A 26,340-nucleotide genomic window follows, 5' to 3' on the forward strand; every position below is an offset into this window, starting at 1 on the left:
AACAACAACAACAGTGGCTTACTGGCATCCTGGTGTGGCACTGTAGAATAAGCACTGGACTGCAAGATCAGTTTGAACTACAAAGTCAGCAGTTCAAACTCACCAGCCATTCCTTGGAAACACAATACAAGGTTTTTATGAGTCAGAACTGATTTGCCCACACTTAACAACAACAACAGTGGCCAACTAATGATCCTACCACCAAGTGGTCAGTTCTTTTAGACAGTCAGATCAAAGGGCACCTAGAGTGCCAGAGAAGGCTTGGCCATTGTCTGGGGCAGGTAACACCTGAGTGGGGCCTGCACCAGACCAGCAATCTGATAGGAAAACAGTATAAGTCACTGTTAATGGGTTTGTGTGTTATTTTGAGAACTTGCAGCCTGCCAATCCCTGGGCACATCAGTACCACCAGCACATAGTGTAACAGTTTTCAAAAGACTTGCACGTATCTTTTTCCGTTTGCCCATTTTGACCCTCAAAGTCATCATGAGAGTTACAGGCAAACTTCAGGACAGTCTTCCCACCTTATCCTCAGCTTTTTGATCTTTACTTCCACGCTCCCCTTTATTGACGCTACTGCGACAACAGATTCCGAAAGCCCAGCTGATGGCCAGAACTAAGTACTCAACAAAATGCTATCCTCCTTTTTCCATTTCCAAGTGGGTTGATACAAAATCCAATTTGTTATGAAAAATTATAAAACAATTAACCTGGACTCTTTTTCACTGAATCAGAGGTAAAACCTTCAAACAGATAATGTTCTGTGTTTGTATTTCCAATAAAAATATTGACACTTTCTCCAAGTTATGAACTGCAGCTGTCACTGCCTGCCTAGTAGTGAACTGTAAGTGGGCTGCATGGCTGTGCACACATTTATATTTGATACGACCTGGGGGGGGCAGTCATTAAACCAGTGATTGCTCAGGTGAGGCCACACTGAGCTGAAACACTCTTAAGATTCTACTGCTGAGGCCTCAGCACACTTGTGCTTTCATCTTCTGCTTACTCTGTCAGCCGTCTCCTCTCAGCAAAGCTGATCACTGTCCCATTTGAGGAAATGTGCAGCAAAGGGTGAGCCGTTTCTCTCAACAGTAGAAATCGGGTTCCTGTGGCAGTTGAGAAAATGGGATTAAAACATTGCCACAACATCAAGAGCTGTCCCTAGGCTAAGCCCCACAGTTCAGATAGTGTCTCCCTTTCCCATGACATCAAAATCCCTTGCTCAGAGTTTGCACATCCACAGCCAAAAACTGCATCCATGATAGGGCATCAGGGAATGCTAGTGGTTGCTTATCTGGTGTCTCTTAGTTACATCTAAACAGATGTCTCTTCTAAAAGAGATCCCTTCCTCCCCACCCTACCCCCACTCCCACCCCCAGCCACCCCAGCTATACAGAGTCCTGGTGTGGTGTTTTAGGAAAAGAACTGGACTGCAAAACATAAGGTCATCATGAGAGTTGCAGGCAAACTGCCGGACAGTCTCCCTATGCTGCCCTTTTTTGTTCTTTACTTCCATGCTCCCTTTTCAATTCAAACCCACCAGCCACTCCTTGGCAACCATACACAGTTGCTATGAGTTGGAAATGACTTGACAGCACTTAACAACAACAGCAAATGCAAAGTGTAGGGTCCTGGTGTGGCACTGTAAGATAAGCACCAGACTGCTGACCCCAAGGTCAGTTATTCAAACCAGCCAGCTGCTCCTCAGAAACCCTATACAGGGCCACTATGAGTCAGAACTTAACAAGAGTTTCCAGGTACTGCAGATGCTGTTGATGTACACACCACATTGTTGCTGCTGTTAAGTGCCGTCAGTCGGTTCTGACTCTTTACATCAACAGCATCTACATTACCTGGAAACTACTTGCTAAGTTCTGACTCATAGTGACCCTCTACAGGGTTTCCGAGGACTGGCTGGTGGGTTTGAACCGCTGACCTTGTGGTTCAAGTCAATCTTGTGGTCCAGTGCTTTATTCTACACCACCACACCAGGACTCCTAGAAACTACTTAGAACAGTAGGATCTTGGGCGGCACCCCTGAACTACTGAATTCTGATCCATATTTTCACAAGCTCCTCAGGAGATTCATGCACACATTAAAGTTTGAGGAAGAACGAATAAACCCTAAAAGGGTGAGTACCATAGTGGAAGTTGTTAAGTGTCTTCAAGTTGGTTCCAACTCCTAGCAACCTTGTTCCGAGGAGTGGCTGCTGAGTTTGAACCACCGACCTTACGTTTCTTGGGTAGAAAAATGGAAGATATGGAAATGGGAAACACATGAGGCTAAGTGGTATTACATTGTAAGGATTGTAATCAAGGACATGAAACAAAGTGTCCAAACTGACCTTGCGGTCCAGTGCTTATTCCACAGCCCCATATTGAACCTGTGGGGAAAACATTTCTGGGCAGGCAGACCTTATGGCCTCTTTTGATAAACATCAGGTTGTTGTTGTTGTTGTTAAATGCTTTTGAGTCAGGTAAGCCTTAATTATATCACAAACAAGGCACACGTACAAGTTTCCACTTAATGGCAAATTAGTTAATGTGCCATCCTTAATCTTGTATCATCTGAGTATAGAATAAAATAATAAAATGATCATTTTCCCATTCCTCACTTAATAAGTGAGAATAGCCTATTTTTGTTGGCAATATCCAGATATTATTCCCAAAATGTCACTGAATGGTTTTATCAATTCTTGAGTTATTCATTCAGTCAGTCAGTCAACAAACATTAGTTGTCACCTACTAGGTTCCATGTACCAAGAATAAATAGAAGAACAAGACTGGAGACTTATTCATAGAGTTCACAGTGTTATAAACACACACATCTCCCAGTCCCAAAACATACTCATAAATTATAGCAAATTATAAGACAAACAAGAATCATCTGAAGAGACTTTTTGAAATACATATTCTGGGCCTACCTCCAGATCAGAGTCTTGGTGTGGCGCTGTGGATAAATGCGCCAGACTGCAAAGCTGTTTTAACTGCACGGTCGGTGGTTCAAGCTCACCAGCTGCTCCTTGGAAACCCTATACAGGGTTGCTATGGGTCGGAATCGACTCGACGGCACTTAACAACAACAACCACCTCCGGATCAACTGAATCAGAATCTCTAGGCTTAGGGTCTGAACATTAGAATTTTTAAGCACCGTAAGTGATTGCTAATGGACAGCCAAGGTTGAGAACCTCTAACATCTTGACCTTTGACCAATCTTGCATCTTTATGCTTAAAACCTAGCACAGGCAGCAGTTTTATGAAATTGAACTTGAGGATATCGTCTCTTGGTGGCAGAAGAGAAGGAAAAAAACAGCACTTTGTGTATGAAGGAGAAAGTACCTCTAGTGGAAACGAGAGCTGCTTCGCTTTGCTCACTTGTCCCAAACGCATTGACGGCTCTCACGTAGAAAAAATAATTATCATTGGGTTGGAGGCTCACTTTAAGCTGAAGTCCTTTAATTCCAGAGAAAGATCTAAATATAAGGAAAAAATGAAATACTTTTAAACATAATACTCCATGCTAGATGACTTGTTACATTTTAGTTTTGTTTTAAGATTTTATTGTGATTTGAGTGATAGTTTACATGGGAGAACATCAGTTTTAAACTCATTATTTCATTACAATGATTACGATCTCCTCTGCATCATCATTCATTAGTATTTGTTTCCAATTCCCTCTATGTTTGTTTGTTTGTTTGTTTGTGGACGTCCACAAAAACATTTGGAAATATATAATCATTTAAACAACCGAAGGGCACAAGCTTGTCTCCTGGCTGCCAGCCTTTCTCTTTCCATGAGTCTAGAGTCTTCCCCTGCTCTCTCTCTCTCTCCATGTCATCATCTCTGCCTCTATCTCTGTTGTGGCTTCTTCTCTGGATACGGTCCCATATTCCGCTCATGCTCTTCTCCCTGGATGGTTCTAGGGTCCTCTGTTCCTGGACTATAAGATTAACTACTCCCCCCTTTTTGTTACAAAACTTCTACCTTTACAGTTGTGACAGTCATAATTAGCCATGATAACAATTATCCACTATTGAATTATAAGAATCTTATCCCCATCTCTTTTCACCAGATCTATCTAGACAAGATGAAAACTATTCAGTGGGGACTCTACCTTCCCTTGCACACTCTGAAACTAAACTCCTTCTTGAAAATTTATAAGCCAGTCACTTTGTGCACATTTTAGTTTTGTAGTGAATGAACATCTTGTACTAACAATTTTTTCTTCTCTTTTTATGACCATGAGAGTTTGCAAGCCAGATTCTGAAAAAATGGTCATTGTCCATAAAGATTATTCTGTCAAGTCATTCTTATTTTTTTGTGGAAAACTACAAAATCATTAAAAAGACCAGGTTTACTAGTCAGATGTTTTTGTTGTTGTTGTTAAGTTCTGTCGAATTGGTTCTGACTCTAAGCAACCCTGTATAGATTTCTGAGGAGCAATTGGTAAAACTGAACTGCGTACCTGGCAGTTGAAACTGGCTTTGCAGTCCAACACATTAACCCACAGCACTGGTCAGATAGAGACTTGGATAGCCCCAGAGATTATGGCCCTTAGACACCATTGGGGCATGTAACTGAGCTCACTGCCCAGGCTCAAATTTTAGCAAATGATAGAGAGCTGTATAAGGTGAAGAATAGCACTGACAAGGTACCCCACTCCTCTGAATAAGGCATCATCTGCCTTAGGACAAAGTCCAAAATTCAGAAAGTGGTAGACAAAGAAAGGAATGGAAATAGGAAACACAGTGATGTTACATTGTAGGGATTGCAATCCTTGAGATGATACAAAATGTGTATAAAGTGGTGAATGTCAAAACAATTTCTTCTGTAAACCTATACATAATTCACAATGTTGTTGTTGTTAACTGCTGTCAAGTTGGTCTAACCAATAACGACTCTGTATAGGGTTTCCAAGGAGCAACTTGTGAGCTTGAACCGCCAACCATGAGGTTCAAACCAACTTTGCAGTCCAGCGCATTAACCCACAGTGCCACACTAGGACTTCAATTCACAATAAGAAGTTTAAAAAAAAAAATCATTCCTGTTTTTGTCAACTTTTGTGTAATATTGTTGCTGTTGTTAAGTACCTTCGAGTTGGTTCCGACCCATAGCTACACTGTACAGGGTTTCCGAGGCTGTAAATCTTTACAGAAGAAGAAAGCCTCATCTTTCTCCCATGGAGCAACTGGTAGTTTTGAACTGCTGACCTTAAGGTTCACAGCTAAATTCATAACCACTACGCTCCACTATATGCCTTCCAAAATGCTCTTTACAAGGAAACCAGGTAAACTTATCCACCATTATTTAAAAAAAAAAAAAGCAAGTTTGTGATTAATTGTAATTATTTCTTTATCAATTTTAATTGAGAGGGCCTTTGGATTAAGATAATATCTCTGGTAGCGTAGTGGTTACGAATCGGGCTGCGAACCTTAGGGTCAGTGGTTCGAAACTACCAGCCGCTCCGCGGGAGAAAGATGAGGCTTTCTACTCCTGTAAAGATTTACACCCTCGGAAACCCTGTACAGGGTCGCTATGGGTCGGACCCAACTCGATGGCACTTAACAACAACAACAACAACTTAGTACAAGAAAGGAGCTCTGGTAGCGTAGTGGTTACGAATTGGGCTACGAACCTTAACGTCAGCGGTTCGAAACTACCAGCTGCTCCGTGGGAGAAAGATGAGGCTTTCTACTCCAGAAAAGATTTACACCCTCGGAAACCCTATACAGGGTCGCTATGGGTCGGAACTGACTCGGTGGCCCATAACAACAATAACATAGTACAAGAGTCCTGATGTGACACTGCAGGGTAAGCACTTGACTGCTAACCACAAGATCGACAGTTCAAACCCACCAACCATTCCTCAGAAACCCTACACAGGGTTGCTATAAGTTGGAACTGACTCAACAGCTCTTAACAACAACAACAACAACATAGTATAAGAGGAGCCTTGGTGTGGTGCTATGGTTAAGCACTGGACTGCTGATCACAAGGTCAGTAGTTCAAACCCACTAGCTGCTCCTCAGAAACCCTATACAGGGTTGTTATGAGTTGGAACTAACTCGAGAGCACTTAATAACAACATAGTAGAAGAACTACCACTCATCTGCTAGTGTGTCATACTGTGGTGGCTTGAGTACTGTTACGATGCTGGGAGCTATCCCACCAGTATTTCAAATACCAGCAGCGTCACCCTGATTGAAGGTTCGTCTGGAGCTTCCAGACTAAGACAGACAAGGAAAAAGGATGTAGCAATCTACCTCTGAAAACAATGGCCAGTGAAGACCTTATGAATAACAGTGGGATATTGACTGATATAGTGCCAAAGATGAGCCCCTCAGGTTGGAGAGCACTCAACACACAGCTGCCTCCTTGAGTAGAGCAAGCCTTACTGATGTAGATGGAGCCGTTTTCAGTATCGTCATTTGTTGGCTTGGAATGACTCAAAATGGGAAGAAGCAGCTGCAAGCATTCATTAATAACTGGAACAGGAATTGTACAAATTATGAATCTCAGAAAACTGGAAGTCATCAGAACTGAAATGGAATGCATAAAGACCAATATCCTAAGCATTAATGAGCTGAGATGAACTGTTACTGGCTGTTCTGAATTGGACAATCATAGGGTCTACTAGGCTGGGAATGGCAAATTGAGAAGGAATGACAGCATATTCATCAAAAAGAAACTTTCACCATCTATATATCAGTACAACTCTGTCAGTGATAGGATGATATACATACATCTACAAGGAAGAGCAGGAGCTCTGGTAGTGTAGTGGTTACAAATCAGGCTGCAAACTGCAAGGTCAGCAGTTCGAAACTATCAGCCGCTCCGTGGGAGAAAGATGAGGCTTTCTGATCCTGTAAAGATTTACAGCCTCGGAAACCCTGTACAGGGTCGCTATGAGTAGGAACCGACTCCGTGGCACATAACAACAACAAGGAAGAGCAGTTAATATGACTATTATTCAAGTTTACACACCAATTACTAATGCTAAAAATAAAGAGGCTGAAGATGTTTACCACCTTCTGTAGTCTGAAGTTGATCATATGTGATCAAGTTGCATTGAAATAAAAAAAAAAAAAAGATGCCCTGAAATTGACCTATACTTATGGATGTAGTAGTTCAAACTCAAAATTTCAACCAAGAGGGAAGGAATCTTTACATCAAGGATCAATTCTATCCCCTCTGTACACAGGGTTCATAGGTAGGGATGGGCAACTTAGACATTGGCTACCTAAAACGGGGGGCAGGAAGGAAAGATGGGCAATAAAGGTACAAAGTGAGTAGCTTACAAGTTTTCAAGAGGGAGTTTAGTCTGAGTGTGCAGGCAAAGGTAGAGTCCCCACTGAATAGTATTCATTTTGTCTAGATGGGTCTGGTGAAAGGAGATGTGGATAAGATTCTTATGATTCAAAAGTGAGTAACTGTTATCATGACTAATTGTGATTGTCACAACTGTCAATGTAGAAGTTTTATTAAAAAAAGGGTTAAGCAGTTAATCTTACAGTCCAAGATCAAAGGACCCTAGGACCATCAAGGGAGAAGAGCATGAACAGAATGTGGGACCCGATCCAGAGAAGCAGTGACACCAGAGATAGAGGCAGAGATGAGGGCATGGAGAGAGAGAGCAGCTGAGGACTCTAGACTCATGGAAAGAGAAAGGCTGTATGCTGGTGGCCAAGAGGCAGGCTTGCAGAATGTGTCCTTCAGTTGTTTGTTTAAATGATTGTATATTCCTGAGTGTTTTTGTGTACATTCAAAACAAAGAAACAGAGGGGATAGAAGCAAATACTGTTGAATGATGATGCATGGAGGGGATTGTAATCATTGCAATGAAACGAAATATGATAGGATGAGCGTAAAAAATGATGTTCTCCCATGTAAACTATCACTCAATTCACAATAAAAATTAAAAAAAAAAAAAAAGATGCATTGATAATTACTAGTAACTGGAATGTGAAAGTTGGGAAGAAGAAAGTAGCTGGAAAATATAGGTGCCATGATAGAAACTATTCCAGAGATCACATGATAGAATTCCACAAGACCAATGAATTATTCATTGCAAATACATAGTTTCAACAAAATAAGCTGTGACTATACATGTGGACCATGCTGGATGGAATGCATGGGCATTAAATTGAGTATATCTGTGGAAAGAGACCCTGGAAAATCTCAGTAACACTAATCAGAACAAAACCAGGGTCCAACTACAGAACAGACTATGAACACTAATGACTAAAGACCACGTGAGTTGTGAAATAACATTAAGAACACCAGATATGAAGAAAGCTAAAGGGCATTAATAACAAACAAACTAACAGAAAACGGAAGAGAAAGAAAAGCCCAAAATGGATGTCAGAAGAGACTCTGGAACATAGAACAACTAAAGCAAGTAGAAGAAATGATGAAGTAAAAGAGTGAAACAAAAGATCTCAAAGGGTAGCTCAAGAAGACAAAAGAATTATAATGAAATGTGCAAAGACCTGGAGTTAGAAAATAAAAAGGGACAAGTGCACTCGGCACTCCTCAAGCTGACAGTCTAAAGAAAAAACTCAAGAGTTGAGTTGAAATATTGAAGGATTCTATTGGGCAAATGTTGAATGGCACAGGAAGCATGTAAAGAAGTTGCAAAAGTAATATGTCCTGAGTTGGCTTTGATCCTGAATTGTACCCTGCTCACTTCCCTAATAAACCCTATAATCAAAAAGTATTGCTATGAGTTCCTTCTAGGTGTATGGATATTATCCTATCACAGAAAGCATTGCACTTCAAGATAGAACTTGAAATGCTCTTTTTGATGATGAACGAGATGCCTTTCCTCTTGAATTTATCATTCCTGGCATAATAAATCATATGACTGTCAGATTCAAAATGGTGAATGCCAGTTCATTTCAGCTCACAAATGCCTATGATATCGATCTTTATGCATTCCATTCCATTTTTGAAAACTTCCAATTTTCCTACTTTTTATGAATCTAGTCATGGAAATAGAAGTCAAAAAATGAAAAGATGCATTGCATTGGGCAAATTTGCTGCAAAAGAACTCCTTAAAGTATTAAGCAACAAAGATGTCACCATGAGAACTAAGATATGCCTCATCCATGGTATTTTCAATTGCCTTGGGATGCATGTGAAAGCTAGACACTAGACAAGGAAGACTGAAGGAGAATTGATAACTCTGAATTATGGTACTGATGAAGAATATTGAATATATCATGGACTGCCAGAAGAATGAACAAATCTGTGTGGAAGAAGTATAGCCAGAATGCTCCTCAGAAGCGAGGATGGCAAGTCTTCAGCTCCCGTACTTTGGACATGTTATCAGCAAAGACCAGTCCTCGGAGGATTCCATCATGCTTGAAAAAGTAGGTCAACGAAAAAGAGGAAGACGTCCAATGAGATGGATTAATACAGTGGCTGCACCAATGGGATCAAACATAGCGTAAACTCTGACAACGATGAAGGAACAAGTAGTGTTTTGTTCTTTTGTACATAGGGTTTCTGTGAGTAGGAACTGACTCCATGACACCTAATGACGACAACAACAAAGAGCCCTAATTATCTCATTATTCAAATTAAGAAAATTTCAAGTGATGATTTTGTGCATGGTTATCATACCAAAAGCCATCAAAGTTAATGCAAACTGAAGAGCTCTAGAGGAGGGGATATCTTTTAAGGCCTGCTTGATTCTGATAAGGAAAAAGGAATTCTATTCATATACAAACACACACAATTTCCAAAGTAGCTATTCTTAAATTGCTCACTTATACTAAAGGAAACATGCTGGTCATAGTGTTTAATTGACAGTGGGCTTAACAAGTAACCAGATTATTGCAATACATACAGATTTTCTGAATTTGAAGACAGAGCTCTCTGAACTTGAAAATGAGCGAGGATAGTTTTTGTGCCTCTTTTTTATTCTCCTGTTTTGCTTGTTTTCAGTCTAGAGCATTTATAAAAATAAAATACACAAATACAGTACACAAGTACTGTTTATTTTAGCCTTCATCTGGGAGGTCTTGTAACAATTCTGAACCAGAGTATAAAAGAGCCAGAGTTCTGGCCCTGGGAGATGTGGATTGAGTAACAATCAATGAAAAGAATAGCACAATGAACTTGGTATTCATTCTGAGAAGGGTGAGGCTTTGTGTTGGGTTGCTGTTTGTTTGTCTTTGGTTTCATTTTTAGAGGATGAACCACAATAGTAGTAGAATCTAAGAGTGGCCACCGTTTACACATGGATTATTTTTTCAGGCTATTTATAATTCTGTTGTGTTATTTCACTTCTCAATACCTGCCTAAGAGAATCATAACATGAAGAACCAGAAAAAATAATATCACTTAATCAGAAAACAAACTAATTTAGAAGTTCTTCAAATAGATTTGCATAGAGTAGCAACCTGCCACCTCACCCGTAGTATATTAAAGTATCCAAACCCATAGTGTGATCCTGTGAAGGAAGGAAAGGCAGGCAATAGTCTGGGCTTAATAGCATATCAGCTATTTAGTCCCCTGTGTCTGAAAAGGTCAGCGCAAACGTTTCAAATTTATCTTGTTGATATTTCATAACCTACTGCCTGACCAGACCCTCAGGAGAGTGCTATCTTTAGATGCACTAAAAATGGATTGATAAAATCGAGCCACATGCTTACTGCCAACAAATTATGCTTCAGTTAATTAGTGAAAAAACATCTGTACATAAAGTTGCTATGAGTTGATACTGACTCGATAGCACCTAACAACAACAACGAGCGGTAAAGTAATTCTTAACTAAAATTTCTAGAATACTAATCTGAGGTGTTGTTAAGTGCCATTGAATCAGTTACAACTCAGCAACCCTGCATAGGGTTTCCAAGGAGCAGCTGGTAGGTTTGAACTGCCAACCTTATGGTTCACAATCCAGTGTTGATCCTGTAACACCACACCAGGAGTGTGCAGATGTATTATATATTTTGTTTGAATTTATTATTAACAAAATATTTTAAATATACATCAATTATAATTAGTAATTAGACTCCTGGTGTGGCTCTATAGCATCAGCACAGGACTGTGGATAACAAGGTCGTCAGTTCAAACCCACCAGCTACTCCTTGGAAACCCTATACAGCGTCGCTATGAGTCAGAACTGACTTGACAGCACTTACAATAATGAATAATTAGTAATAAAATTAATCAGACCTCATTCACCATTAAATAAATATTTATTGTTCACTTATGTTTCTAGGAGTTCAGTGACTCTGTAGGATAAGCACTAGACTGTGAACCATAAGGTAGATGGTTTGAGCCCACCAATCACTGTATAGGAGAACACTGAGGCTTTCTGCTCCTGCAAAGATTCAGTCTCAGAAGCCCTATACAATGATCACTGTAAGTTGGAACCAACTCAGCAGCACTTAACAACAACAGCAACATGTTTCTAGGCCCTGTTTCTGACTGTTAACCCTGCAGCCTAAGAGGGAAGTGGCAAGAACAGGTGAGGACATTTTAGTTCCAGAAACAGGCTTCATTTTGTTAATGCTGCAACTGTCAAATACCAAGGGGTTGCTCTTAAGTTTTGTGAAGTTTATCAAGGAGAAAATTTCATATGAATAGTCAATTGCATGCTATGTCCCACTGCTCATGCAGAGATTCACATGGTACTGAAGTCAAAATTCAGTTATGAGATCCTGTTTTCAGGGCATGAAACACAGTTCATGCCAGTATAACGTATAGGCACAATGTGCTCGCTGAATGTGAAATAAAAGCATCAGGCATGAAAACCAAAGTAATACACACTGTTGTGTTTTATTGTTACCGATTTGTCTTCTTATACTCAAGCACCAAGAACAAAGTGAATATACTCAGTTACACATGGTGTGGTCCTAGGCCTATTTATTCTATCTGAGCTCACTTATATGTCACATAGAGTTTCTTGTCACTTGTTCCTGCTTTGTGGTCAGATGAAAACTTCAGAAATTTTGAAATTTGAAATCTGAAGAGCGACACCCTTCCATATTTTTTTTTTTTTTATTTGCCATAATTGCAATGGAATCCAAATGACTTACAATGGGCTCTGCAGAGTTGCCAGTAGAATTCCAGTTCACAGAAAGTCCAAAGCCACTGAGAATATCCAAATTGAGTTACGTTATCAGACAGCAAATGGAAGCAAACAGGTTTCTGGTGCTTTTTTAAAGAAGGAATTTTAGCCCAGGAAATACTATGACTGGAATGATTATAATTAGAAGCCCAGAGTCAATAATAAAATTCACAAGACAATATGAAATGTGACTCAAATGTTCTCACTTTGGTTTGTGAGAGTGAGATTGTCCCTACAGGTGCCATAGAGCAATGGAAAGAGATGGTTCAGTGTGTGGAGAATCAAGTAGTAGAAGAGGAGGAACAGAAAGCCTGTCTGTCAGCAAATTAGCTGGATACGGGTGGTGCATAAGATCTTATTTAGGACAGCAACAAACTTAACAAGAAATATATAGAGAGAGAGAGGGAGAGGGAGAGGGAGGGAGTCTTCTCCTGGTGTGGTGCTGTAGGATAGGCACTGGGCTGTAAAGTCGGTTTGAACTGAAAGGCTGGTAGTTCAAACTCACCAACCACTCTTCAAGGAGCTCTGGTAACATAGTGGTTATGAGTCGGGCTGCTAATCTAATGGTCAGCAGTTCAAAACTACCAGCAGTTCCACAGGAGAAAGATAAGGCTTTCTGCTCCCATAAAGATTTGCAGCCTTGGAAACCTTATGCATGGTCACTATGAGTCAGAACCAACTCCATGGCACATAACCACTACCAACTGCTCTTTGGCAACGATATACAGGGTTGCTGCAAATCGGAACTGACTCGAGAGCACTCTGACCCATAGTGACCCTGTATAGGGTTTCTGAGGAGAGGCTGGTGAGCTTGAACTGCCAGCCTTGAAGTTCAAACCAACCTTGTGTGCGTATATTTATATATACATGTTGGTGTTGCTAAGTACCCTTGAGTTGGTCTCTCACTCATAGTGACCTTGTATAATGTTTCCAAAGCTGTAAATCTATGCAGGAGTAGAAAGCCTCATCTTTCTCTTGTGGAGCAGCTGGTTGACTAGAACCCCTGACCTTGAGCCTTGTGGATCCAATACTTATCCTACAGAGCTGTGGCACACACATACACAAATATATACACAGGCTTCAAATGGAAAATGGAATTGAAAGATAACAGAATTTTTCCATGACATTTTTGTCACCTTGTATACACTATTTCAACGTCAGTTGGAACCACCATCTCAGCAGTTCAAGCTCACCAGCTGATACTTGGAAGCCCTGTACAGAGTCGCTATGGGTTGGAACTGACTTGAAGGCACTTAACAACAATACACGCATGCATGTGTGTGTGTGCATATGTGCATATATATATATATATAGAGAGAGAGAGAGAGAGAGAAAGAATTTTAAAATATGACACAAAAGCTAAAAGTTTAAAAGATTGATCATTGCAACTAAATTAACATTAAAAAATTATGTGTGAGAAAAAAATATCCAAAAATATTTGCAGCTCATCTCACGGATGAGGATTAATGTCCTTAATAAAATAAAGAGCTTTTATAAGTCAATAAGAAAAATACCACAATCCCAGTGGTGGTAGGGAATGAATAAAGAAAATGAGCAGAGTTCAGAGAAAGGAAAATACGTGGCTCTTGAACATATGAAAAGATGTCGAACCTATAAGAAAAATGCAAAATAAAACTATAATAAGATTCTATTGTATATCTATCAAAGACCAAAAAAGTTTGATAGCACCATGTATAGGCAGGGGTATGAAAAACCAAGCTCTTATATAAGCTGCTGGTGGGAATATAAATAGCCATAACCTCTTCGAAGACAGTTTAGTAATAAAGTGCGTTTGACCATGGTGTGGCACTGCATGTTAATGTGCTGGACTGCAAGGTCAGTGTAAACCACAAAGTTGACAGTTCAAGCTCCCCAGCTGCTCCTCAGAAACTCTATACAGGGTCACTGTGAGTCAGAACCACTTCAAAGGCACTTAATAACAACAACAACAGTGACCCGAGCCATGGGATTTTCAATAGCCTCATATGCATGTGAAAGTTGGACAGTGAATAAGGAAGACCATAGAAGAATTGATGCATTTGAATTATGGTGTTGGAGAAGAATACTGAAAGCACCAGGAACTTCCAGAAGAACAACTGAATTTATAGTTAGAAAACATACAGCCAGAGTGCTCCTTAGAAGCCAGGTCGGTGGGACTTTGTCTCTCATCTTTGGACATATTATCAGGAGGGACCAGTCCCTGGAGAAGGGCATCATGCTTGGTAAAGTGGAAGGTCAGTGAAATCAGGAAAATCCCCCAGTAAGATGGATTGACATGGTGGCATCAGCAATGGGCTCAAATGTAGCAGTAATTGTGAGGCTGGCACAGAACAAGGCACCCGGCAGTGTTTTGTTTTGTTGTGTATACCGTTGCCGAGTCAGAACCGGCTCCACAACACCTAACAACACAACAATGAAAACTTAAAATCTCAATTCTTTAACCAGTCATTCTATGCCCAGGGACTGATCATACAGATTTATACATATATGAAGATTGTTTAGCGTAGCATTGAGCAAGAGAGTGAAAATAAATCAAAGCTTCTCAACAGGAAACTGATCAAATAAGTTATATTTTTTAAATGGAATATCATGGAGTTGTTTAAAAATTTTGAGACAACTCCATATGTATCAATATCCCAAACTGATGTGGAAGACTCATTAAGAAATATTAAATCTTTTTAAGCTACAAAAAGCAAGATAATATATGAAGGAGCTTCAAAACTTTTGTAGAAAAGTGGAATTAAAAGACAATGAAACTTTTCCACGAGCTTTTTGAAGCTCCCTTGTGTGTGTGTTTGTGTATAGATAGATAGGCAGACAGACAGACAGACAGACAGACAGACAGATAGTTTGTTGTTGTTGTTGTTAAGTGCTGTCGTGTTGGTTCATAGATAGATAAAAATCCTTGTGTGATGATGCAGGATAATGCACTAGACTACAAGGTCTGTTTGAACTGCAAGGTTAGCAGTTCAAATCCACCAACCGCTCTTCAGAAACAGTGTTCAGGGTCACTATGAGTCAAAGCTGACTCAACAGCACTTAACAACAACATGCATATATAGATGTTTCTCCTGTGGAGTGGCTGGTAGATTCAAATTGCTGACCTTGCAATTAGCAGCCGAACACGTAAATTACTACGTCACTAGGGCTCCTTCATGTCTCTGATTCTCATTTGTCTTTTCAGCTACTCTGTGTATATGCAAGCATTTGTGATTTTCAGTAAGTAATCACATGCAATATACGAGGTTGTGGGTGCACACACATACATATATAGTAATGATGGTGATTTTTTACTGTGGAGTCGGTTCTGACTCAGAGCAACCCTGTATAGGGTTTCTGAGGAGTGATTGGTGGGTTTGAACTACTGATATTGCGGTTCAAAATCCAGGGTTTATCCTATAGTGCCACACCTATATATAGGAGTCATCTACATAGGTGTAGTGCTGTAGGAAAAGCTACACTTATATATATGACTCCTGTATATAGGTGTGGACTCCTGATGTGGTGCTATAGGGTAAGCACTGGACTGTGAACCACAAGGCTGGCAGTTCAAACCTACCAGCTGCTCCTCAGAAACCCTATATAGGGTCACTATGAGTCGGAATCGACTTGACAGCACTTAACAACAACATATATGTGTGTGTGTGTGTGTGTGTGTGTGTGTGTAGAGTACTGGTGTGGTGCTATAGGATAAGTACTGGATCGAAAGGTTGGTTTGAACTGCAAGGTCAGTGGTTCAAACTCACCAGCCACTTCTCAGAAACCCTATACAGGTTTGCTATGAGTCAGAACTGACTCAACAACACTTAGGATAAGCAATGGATAAGCACTAGACTTCAAACAACAGGTCAGCAGTTCAAACCTAACAATCACTCCTCAGAAACCCTATACAGGGTCAGTATGAGTCAGAAACGAGTAGACAACATGCAATCACCAGCAACAACTAAATAGGAGAACTAAATAGGTGAGGTGTAAGTAAAAAGGAGACAATTTTTACTCTATTCTCTTTTAAATCATTTGAATTTGTACCATATGTACATTTTGTTGTTGTTGTTCTGTGCTGTGGTGTCAGTTCTGACTCATAGCGACCCTGTACAGGGTTTCCAAGGTTGTAAATCTTTACAGGAGCAGAAAGCCTCATCTTTCTCCCACGGAACAGCTGGTAGTTTCGAACTGCTGACCGTGAGATTAACAGCCCGATAGAGCTCCTTAGATATTATCTACCCAAAATTAATCAAATAATTTACTTTTTAAGGGTTATAGTATGGTGCTGTGGGTTAATGTGTTGGACTACAATGTCAGATTGAACCATAAGGTGGGAGGTTCAAGCTCACCAGTCACTCCTCAGAAACCCTATGCAGGGTAACTATGGGGCGAAATCAACTTGACGGCTCTTAACAACAGTTACAAACTCAGGAGTTCAGGAGTGAGTTGAATATATTTGCAGAACCTCAATGGAGTTTCTCTAGGAATCTGATAATTCAACACTTTGTATGGGATGGAAGGAAGAGGTATATAAGTGCTTAAGGCAAGCTGAAGGGCTGCTAACCATGAGGAGTGGCTTGTCTCTGCGTTGCCATGTCTAACACCTGAATGAATCGAAGCACATTTTCTCCCCAGTGGAGGAGGGTGGGATGTGTACAAACAATATGGAAGAAGCCAGTGCCATGACTTGTAGAAGCAGCCTACGGATGGTTCTGTCAATGAAGTGCACACAGATGGCTAAGCATGAATTGTTTTTAAAAACACAGTTGGCTCTTACTGGCATCCCCATTGGCAGCACCCACACTCAACCACTGAATGTGAACTGTGAACATAGCAAACTGCTGGGCCCAATAGGGACAAGCTAGTGTCACCAGGCAGAACCGACTCAATAGCACTTAACAACAAGTGTCTCCCAGGAGTCCTGGTGTGGTGCTGTGGGCTAATGCACTGGACTGCGAAGTCAGTTTGAACTGCAAGGTTGGAGGTTCAAGTGCGCCAGCCACTCCTTGGAAACCCAATACAGGGTCACAAAATGGGTTGGAACTGACTGGACAGCACTTAACAATAAGTGTCTCCCAAACCCCTGAACTGAAATCTCTTCAGGAGCCAGTGAATCTAAACAAGCAACCCAGTTGAATTTTCTTATTATATAGATATGGGAGACATAGTCAAAAAATAGTGGAGAGTAAGAAAGGGTGGGAGGTAAAAACATGAAAAAAGATGAAAACTACTGTAGATGATAACATAAGCAACATGAATCCAAGAACAAGTAATACAATAACTATAACTGTATGAAGCTATATTTACATACAACCTCAACAAACTAAAAATATGAGGCATTTTGTTAAAGATGAAAATTTGGGGTTGAATCAGGATTGCGAAGAAAATTACACGTTGACTTTTTCCTTAAAAAAAAAAAAAACCTGGTAAAAATTTTTGAATACTACTATTTTTCTTTTGATAAATTTTTGAATACTACTATTTTTCTTTTGATAAATGAAGATATTATGGAGATGGTCTTTTTAAAAAAAAAAAAAAGGCATAGTTTCATAACACTGTGGAAGCAGAACATGATGGTTGAGTGCTCTTCTAGAATTAGATTCTCTCACAAAGTCAAAGTAAGCCAAAGCATTCCTAGATTTTGGTTTCCTCCATTTTGCCATTGTTAAGTGCCGTCGAGTCAGTTTCAACTCATAGCAACCCTGTGTGGGGTTACCGAGGAGCAGCTGATGGGTTTGAACTGCTCATCTTGTGGTTTGCAGTCCAGTGCTGATCCTACAGCGCCACATGAGGAGTCCAATTACCCTCAAAAGCCTGAATGATATCATTTATATTTCAGGTGGAGAATCTCAGGGGTGTGCTAACATTAATTCCTCTGGAATTTCTAAGCTCTCCTTTAATAATTCAATGCCACATAAGTGGACAATTATCTGAGATTCCCACAAAACTGCCTGCATAGAACCATTATTTAACATTCCGCTTTCAGATGCGGTTTAAGAAATGGTTACATAGGGAATGTTTTTGCAATTTTTGTAAACCTGATCTAAAAGACAATCCCTATTATCTTGTTCAATAGCCCTTATATAAAGACTTACATGAAAAATTCCTCTTAGAGCTGAATGTCAAGAAATATAATTGTCTCTCTTGGTGAAATGTTATACTTCCTTTTTAAAAAGAGATGAGTTATGTAATCTCTTTCTTTCTCCATCTTTTTTCTCCCCTCTCTTGTTTTCACCTTAGCTGCCAGGAAGTTCAGGCCTAAATTTTATGTTCTATTGAGGTACTGTCCTTAACCTGTACTTTCTAACATGATCTCCTCACCCCTGCATTAGCTGGCTGAAACAGGAATGTTTTAGTGATAGCTTTATGTCTTGGTATTTTATAGTGAACAACTTGAATACTTGTTGGAAATTAGCAGAACATAAGTTAGAAATGAAAAAACCGGTTGGGTTTCCATTGACTGAGGTTTTACTATATAATCAGGAGGTATATGGAAAGATGAGGCTTTCTACTCCCATAAGGATTTACACCCTCGGAAACCCTGTACAGGGTCGCTATGGGTCGGCTCCAACTTGAAGGCACTTAACAACAACAACATATGGAATTTTAAATGATGAAAGTCAAATTAGAATCATTTGGGAAGATTTCATTTAGGATAAGACAAATGCCAATAATGCTGGAAAATGAAGTCGCCTTCATGTAACAGTCTCCCAAGGGCTTCCTGCAGAGGGACAGTACAGCCTGGGTCAGGGAAACAACACCATTACAAAAATTGGCAACGAACTCCTAACTATTCAATGAGTTTTGTGGTCCTCCCAACATCCTATGAAGCAACCATGGGCAGGACTGACTGCCTCCTTTACCCACTGGTTGCAGAGAAGGTCAAATCATTTACTGTTGACTACTGGTCAATCATTTATCCAGCTGGAAGCTTACTAAGAAAGTTAAGAAGACAGAATTGGCCAGGACTAAGAAGCGGGAAGTTCACTACTTTTGTAGCATATTGAGTCTCACAGATTTGTCATTCAATACACAGCTTCTCCCTGCACAGCCCACACAACTAATCCCTGTACTATATTTCTCTCAGTTTTCCCTCCTCCACCCACAGTTCTGCTGACTTCTCTCCACACAGGAGAGACAGAACAGCTGAGGAAACAGCAGAGCGGTGGAAAATTTTTGAAAGTGTTTTGAGCCCACCCAACCTGAGGAGAGCATTCAAAGAAAAACAGGAAAAGATGAGTAGGAGCTCCCTCCACCCCCACACACAAGCCAGGGATTGTCACTCCCGCCTACCTCCAATCCCAATAGGGGCCGACTACTGGGATGGAGCCATGGTGCCCACATGCAAAAATATGCAAATATATTCTTCATGAGGATTATAGAATGGAGGCAAGTGCTCATCTATTTCAGACACTGCGTCATGGGAACTAGGGATACAGTAGGCTCATCCCATTCAAACACCCACTAGAGTTCAGGCAGCCTCTTTGGTCTTAAATTGGAATGCCTAGAGGCCTTCATACTGGGAGAGCATGTAGGTCTGAAGATGGCTGTTCTTCTGTTCTGGAATCCAAAATTAAACTCCCCAATCCAGGGGGCAAATCAATGCCCTCCCTTTGTTTTGCTTTTAAATTAATCCCCCCTTTCTCCCTTCTTTTCATTTCCTTTTGGTGTTTCTTCCTATACTAGTAAAGAGTTTTTTAGGCTGCCTGTTATTTTCAAGGATTGAGGAAAGAGAAGATATGTGATCTCATTTCGTTCTTCTCTCCTTTGCTGGAGATTCCAACCAGTTAGATGATTCAGAGAAGGCAAGGACAAAAGGAGAGGGGCTGATCCAAGTCATTCATTTATTCACTCCCTCATTTATTAAACTACAGTTCAATTGAATATCTACACAGTTAAGATGTCTGCTCTTCCCCAAATATGGTCTGTTGTTATATGTATCATTGAGTTGACTGTGAATCATAGCAAACCTATAGGAGTACAAATGGCCCTAAACAGTAATCTTTACTATGGAGTCCTGGTGTGGTGCTGTAGGATAAGCACTGGACCATAAGTTTGGGTTGAACCTCAAAGTCGACAGTTCAAACCCACCAGCCATTCCTCAGAAACCCTATAGAGGGTCACTATAAGTTGCAACTGACTCAGTGGCACTTAACAACAGCAACAATCTTTACAGCAGCATACTGCCAAGTACTTCCCCTGTGGGATTGCTGGTTGGCTTGAACCACCAACCTTTTTGTTAGCAGCTAAGCACTTAACCATTGTGCCATCAGGATGCTTCATAAAGAAGTCATCTTTGATTCCTCTTAACTTCTCTTCATTTGACCTTCAAATTTGTTTCTTGATCTGGTCTAGGATAGGGTCTTTGCATAGGATTCAGAAGTTATATAAGAGTTATATGGCCAATGGATAAACAAGGCTTATAACAACTTGCAATATGCAGTTGATACAATATTGCTCACTGAAAACAAACAGTACTTGACACACTTGCTGATGAAGATCAAAGAATACAACCTTCAGCATGGATTGCAACTCAACATAAAGAAAACAAAAATCCTCACAATTGAACCAATAAGGAGAGAAGAGATTGAAGTTGTCAAGGATTTCACATTTTACTTGAATCCACAATTAAAGCTCATGGAAGCAGCAATCAAAAAATCACAATATATGGCAAAAGGTCTCTTTAAAGTGTTAAAGAACAAAGATGTCACTTTGAGGACTGAGGTGCACCTGACCCAAGTCATGGTATTTTCAATCACCCCATATACATGCGAAAGTTGGACAATGAATGAGGTAGATCAGAGAAGAATTGATGCATTTGAATTATGATATTAGCAAAGAACATTGAATGTACCATGAACCTCCAGAAAAACAAACAAATCTGTCTTGGAAGAAGTACAGTTAGAATGATTCTTAGAAGCAAGAATGGCAAAACTTTGTCACACATACTTTGGACATAGTATCTGGAAGGACCAGTCTCTGAAAAAGGACATCATGCTTGGTAAAGTGGAGGCTTATCGAGAAAGAGGACGACCCTCAATGAGATGGGTTAACATAGTGGTGGCACCAGTGGGCTCAAACGTAACATCAGTTTGAGGATGCTGCAGGTCTGGGTAGTATTTTGTTCTGCTGTGTATAGGATCATTGTGTCATTACCAATTCAACAGCAACTAACAACAATAAGGAGCTCTGGTAGCGTAGTGGTTATGAATCGGGCTGCGAACCGCAAGGTCAGCAGTTCTAAACTACCAGCTGTTCTGCAGGAGAAAGATGAGGCTTTCTGCTCTGGTAACGATTTACAGCCTCAGAAACCCTGTACAGGGTCTCTATGAGTTAGAACTGACTCCACAGCACATAACAACAACAATAATAAAAACAACAAACAAAACTCCCTTCCCTGTGAGGTTTCCAGCATACAGATTAGACTTGTCCTATCTTTTTGGCAAAATAGGATAAGCACTTGACTGCTAATCACAAGGTCCACGATACAAACCCACCAGCCACTCTTCGGAAACCCTATACAGGGTCACTATGAGTTGGAACAGACTTGACAGTACTTAACAACAACAAATCCTTACAACTGAACCAATAAGTAACATCGTGATAAATGGAGAAGATATTGAAATTGTCAAGGATTTCCTTTCATACTTGGTTCCACAACCACCATCCATGAAAGCAGTAGTCAAGAAATCAAATGACTTATTGCCTTGGGCAAATCTGCTACTAAAGACCTCTTAAAAGTGTTAAAAAGCAAAGATGCCACTTTGAGGACTAAGTTGTGCTTTATACAGGGCATGGCCTTTTCAATTGCCTCATATGCACGCAAAAGCTGGACAGTTAATAAGGAAGACTGAAGAAGAATTGATGCATTTGAATTATGGTGCTGGCAATGAGTATGAAATGTACCATGGGCTATCAGAGAAACAAACAAATCTGTCTTGGAAAAAGGACAGCCAAAATGTTCTCTACTAGTGAGGAAGGCATAGTGGTTATGAGTCGGGCTGCCAACTTCAAGGTCAGCAGTTCAAAACTACCAGAGGTTCCACAGGAGAAAGATGAGGCTTTCTGCTCCTGTAAAGATTTACAGCCTTGGAAACCCTGTGCAGGGTCGCTATGAGTCGGAACCGACTCCACGGTACTTATCAACAACAGTGAAGATGGCAAGACTTTGTCTTATGTACTTTGGGCATGTTATCAGGAGAGACCAGTCCCTGAAAAAGGACTGTTAGTAGGAACCAACTTGACAGCACCTAACAACAATTGTTGTTATTATGTGCCGTGGAGTCGGTTCCGACTCATAGCGACCCTGCATAGGGTTTCTGAGGCTGTAAATCTTTTCAGGAGCAGAAAGCCAGAGCCCTAGTGGTTAACAGCTCAGCTGTGAACTGAAAAGTCATCAGCTTCAACCATAAACTTCTCCACAAGGGGAAGAAGTGGCAATCTGCTTCCATAAAGATTTAGAGCCTCAGGAACCCTGTGGGGATGTTGTATTCTAGTCTATAGAATTGCTAAAAGCCAGAATTCTTTCAACAGCAATGAGTTTTTTATTTGATCCCCTACTTGGGTACCTGGGTAGAACAAACAGCAAGGCACTGACTACTAGCCAAAAGGTTGAACCCACCCAGGGACACCTCAGAAAACAAGGCTGATGATCTCCTTCAAGGTCACAGCCTTGAAAACCCTATGGAGCAGTTTTATTCTGCACATGTGGGCTCACCATGAGTCAGAATTGACTTGCAGCAACTAACAAGAGCAATAATCCCTTGGTTAAGTGTTAATTCATGCGCCAGATTTCACTCTGATAGCTCAGTTTATTTTCTTCTCATTTTGAGTAAAAGATGTTCTTCAAAGCTGGCCTACCTTTCCTTGCTGGTTTCAGTGTCATGTGTTTAATATTTGATATTTACCCATTCAGGGAATGTGTATTTATTGAGTAACTACAATGTGCCAGACAGAGTCCCAGACATTGAGGCTACCCCTTTATTTAAAACTGGTTCCTTCATGGAGTCAACATACTAGTGGAACTGAACAATCCTTGATTTGCTGTTCTTTCAGAAAATAAAAGTAATTTTAACTATAGTTTGCCGTGCAGAAGACCACAGTGAAGAATGTGCTCCTGATAGAATGGAAAAGTGTGACTGTTTGCATTGTTGAATAGAGCTCTGTAATCAAACTTTGAGGTTCTTTGTTTATCACTTTTAACGTGTGACTACTCATTCACAGAAGGAACTCTGGTAGCGTAGTGGTTATGAATCGGGTTACGAACTGCAAGGTCAGCAGTTCGAAACTACCAACTGTTCCGTGGGAGAAAGATGAGGTGTTCTGCTCCTGTAAAGATTTACAGCCTCAGAAACCCTGTACAGGGTCGATATGAGTCAGAAGTGACTCAGTGGCACATAACCACCACCACCACTCATTCACAGAGTCCTGGTGTAATGCTGTACGATAAGCACTGGACTGCTAATTTGCCAGTTGTTCCTTGGAAACTCTATACACAGTCACTATAAGTTGGAAACAACTCAACCTCAATGGCATTTAACAACTCATTCAAGCTAGCATTTTAAAGACTGAATTAAATCCTCAACCTCAATGGCACTTAACAACAACTCATTCAAGCTAGCATCTTAGAGGCTAATGTTCTGCAGACTGTTGATCCATCGGATATTGTAAATAAAGTTTCCGAAGTTGGTTGTGACCTAAGACACACAGGCACTCTTAAAGAGCAGAATTTTCCTTCCCTCCTGAACCCTTACGTTGAAAAGCCAAAAGAGATATTAAGGAGTGTTGTAGTCCTGAGGCCCTAAAATTAAAGATTCAATCTGTTGAACCCAGCCTAGGGTTTAAGACACTGAGCTTCGTACTGGTGAGAAATGACTCTGGTATGGTATGATCAGAAATAGACTTGGAAAGTGCCTGGGGGCAGTAATTTGTGGCCAACAAAATTTTACTTGATTCAAAAATTAGCTATTGTTAGACTCAATGGGGACCAAGAGACTGGAGAGTCAGCCCTACGCCATAGATTGGACAATACTGTGGCACTTCCTAGCATAGAAGGTCTTTTAACACTGTAATAATGAGGGTTCTGTGCCAACTTGATAAGACCAGGATTTCCAGAGCTTTAGCAGTTGAGATGTATTTATTCCCATAATGATGAAACCTAATACATGTCTAGCTAACTCTAAGATGAGTGGCTATGAGCAGCCAATCAGTTAAAGGGATGCTTGCTTGGGGATGTGGCCTGCTCTCAATATAATGGACATGTGGATAAGGCTCTGTCTCTTTCACTGGGGACCTGGGACTTTACAATGTAATCCATATACTTGATAATAAACATATATCTATATCTATATATATGTTTCACTGGTTTTGCTTCTCTAGAAAACTCAGCTTAAGACAAGCACCTAACTGGAAACAGCTCCATCTCCAACACAGTTCCAAACTATCAGCTGGGAATTTGTTGCATGCAAATTTCCCTTCACTTCTAAATTTGCTGGATTATATCCATTCAATAGGGAAGGATCCTTATACTCTATGACTACTGCAAACTTCTGCTTACCTGGACCCTTATATTCTCTCCTAAAATAAGACAAAGTTAAATGAACCCATTGGCAAAGACTCAAAACTAATAAACTACTGAAAAGCTCAACTTTTGTGATGACCAGCTTTTCCTAAAAATGGAACTGTCAATGGTTTCTTTGGCTTTGATAAAAAGGTTTGTTGGACTGCACTGTTAAGATCAAATGGCCCTTGGTTTGTTTGTTTGTGTTTGTTTGTGTGTGTGTGTGTGTGTGTGTGTGTTTTGTCTTCTCATATCTATGTTTTTTTTATGTCACAAAAGGAAACTAAGGACATAGAACAACTCTCAGTTGTCAGGCTATTGAGGAATGCTAATTCTGTCTGTATAATAACATGAGTTTTATGATTATTGGAAAGAATAAGATAGACCTGCGTTTGAATCTTGGTTCCAAACTCTCTACCATTTATCACTCTTTTGTGATCTTGATCAAATTAGTTAACCACCCCGAGTTACATTTCATAGAGGTCATTTTCTAGCTCACAGGATTATGTCGAGCTAAATGACATTTAGCATAGTTCTTCGCATGTTGAAAGCCTTCAATGGATGCCATTTCCCCTTCCACCTCCCTTTCCCATCTCCCTGTAGCCACATTTATGAAATGACATCAGAGTTCCTTCAGTGAGATGGTTATCCATTCTCCACATTTCCAGATCTCTGCTGATTTAAGTGTCCAACTGTGCTGATATCACTTATGCAAACACCAGCTGGAGACTGATGAAATAACAAGATGAGTCATTTAAGAGCATTCCTTCACCATCTCAACTTGCCTCAGAGAGAGCTGAGTTTTCCTCACTGATGATGGAGAAAGAGACTGGAGGAATTCAAGACTGTGGCCCTCGACCACCCTTCAGGTCTGGAAAGGACCTCACCCTCATGACCCAAATTTCAGTCAAGCAGTAGATAGGTCTATAGGGGGGACAACAACACTAGTAAGGTCTGCTCCCCATGGAATCATCATTCATTCAAAATCAAAAGGGCAACATTTACCTAAGGACAAAGTTGAGAAGGGTTGGGAAGGTTGGTGGAATGGAAACAGGAAGCAAAGGGAGGAAGCGGGATTGCAATCATTGACATGAAGCAAAGTGTATGATTTGTTGAATGCAAAACTGATGATGTTGTCTACAAACCTTCACTCAAAAAAATAAAACAAAAGGTCACAGCCATTGAAAACCATACAGCGCAGTTTTATTCTGGTTATATATGGGCATCACCGTGAGTCGAAATTGACTTGATAGAAACTGCTTTGTTTAAATTTGGGCTTTGAAATATGACAAAATTTGGGTTTTAATCCTGATAGCTACTCACTAGGTGAATAGTCTCTCAAAGTTCATGTGAAGATTAAATGAGGCCATGTACAGAAAGCAGTTAGACACAAACTAGCACATTGTAAATGCTCGATACAGTTCAGTCATTTTCTCACTTTCCTTTTCCTTTCTCTTTTCTAGACCAGAGTCTGTCTCTCAGAAATTAGAACGTTAACAAAGTTGTTGCTCCTTGTACATTTACTATCTTCTCATTTCTACCGAAACTCCTACATCCCACCCAACATGAATTCATCCTTTGGTTATTATTTTGTTAAGCTTGTCTTCACATACTTGAAAGCAACTATAATTATTGCTCAGTCGTATGAAACTTCATATCATAACTAAATAAATAGCTGTTGATTGATCATTATGATAATCAAGAACTTAAATA

General features: G+C 40.3%; 1 protein-coding gene across 1 annotated transcript in view; it reads right to left on the bottom strand.

Moving 5' to 3' along the window:
- Positions 1-26,340, bottom strand: part of CMYA5 (cardiomyopathy associated 5) — a 130,193-nt gene that overhangs the window by 12,462 nt on the left and 91,391 nt on the right. The window contains exons 11-12 of the mRNA XM_006875182.1: positions 3,341-3,474; positions 1,007-1,106 (exon numbers count right to left, since the gene is read on the bottom strand). Of these exons, the coding sequence (XP_006875244.1) occupies positions 1,007-1,106; positions 3,341-3,474 (234 nt within the window). The remainder of the gene's footprint in view (positions 1-1,006; positions 1,107-3,340; positions 3,475-26,340) is intronic.

This window comes from Chrysochloris asiatica, unplaced genomic scaffold (assembly GCF_000296735.1).
Source record: "Chrysochloris asiatica unplaced genomic scaffold, ChrAsi1.0 scaffold00313, whole genome shotgun sequence".
NCBI classification, from domain to species: Eukaryota; Metazoa; Chordata; class Mammalia; order Afrosoricida; family Chrysochloridae; genus Chrysochloris; species Chrysochloris asiatica.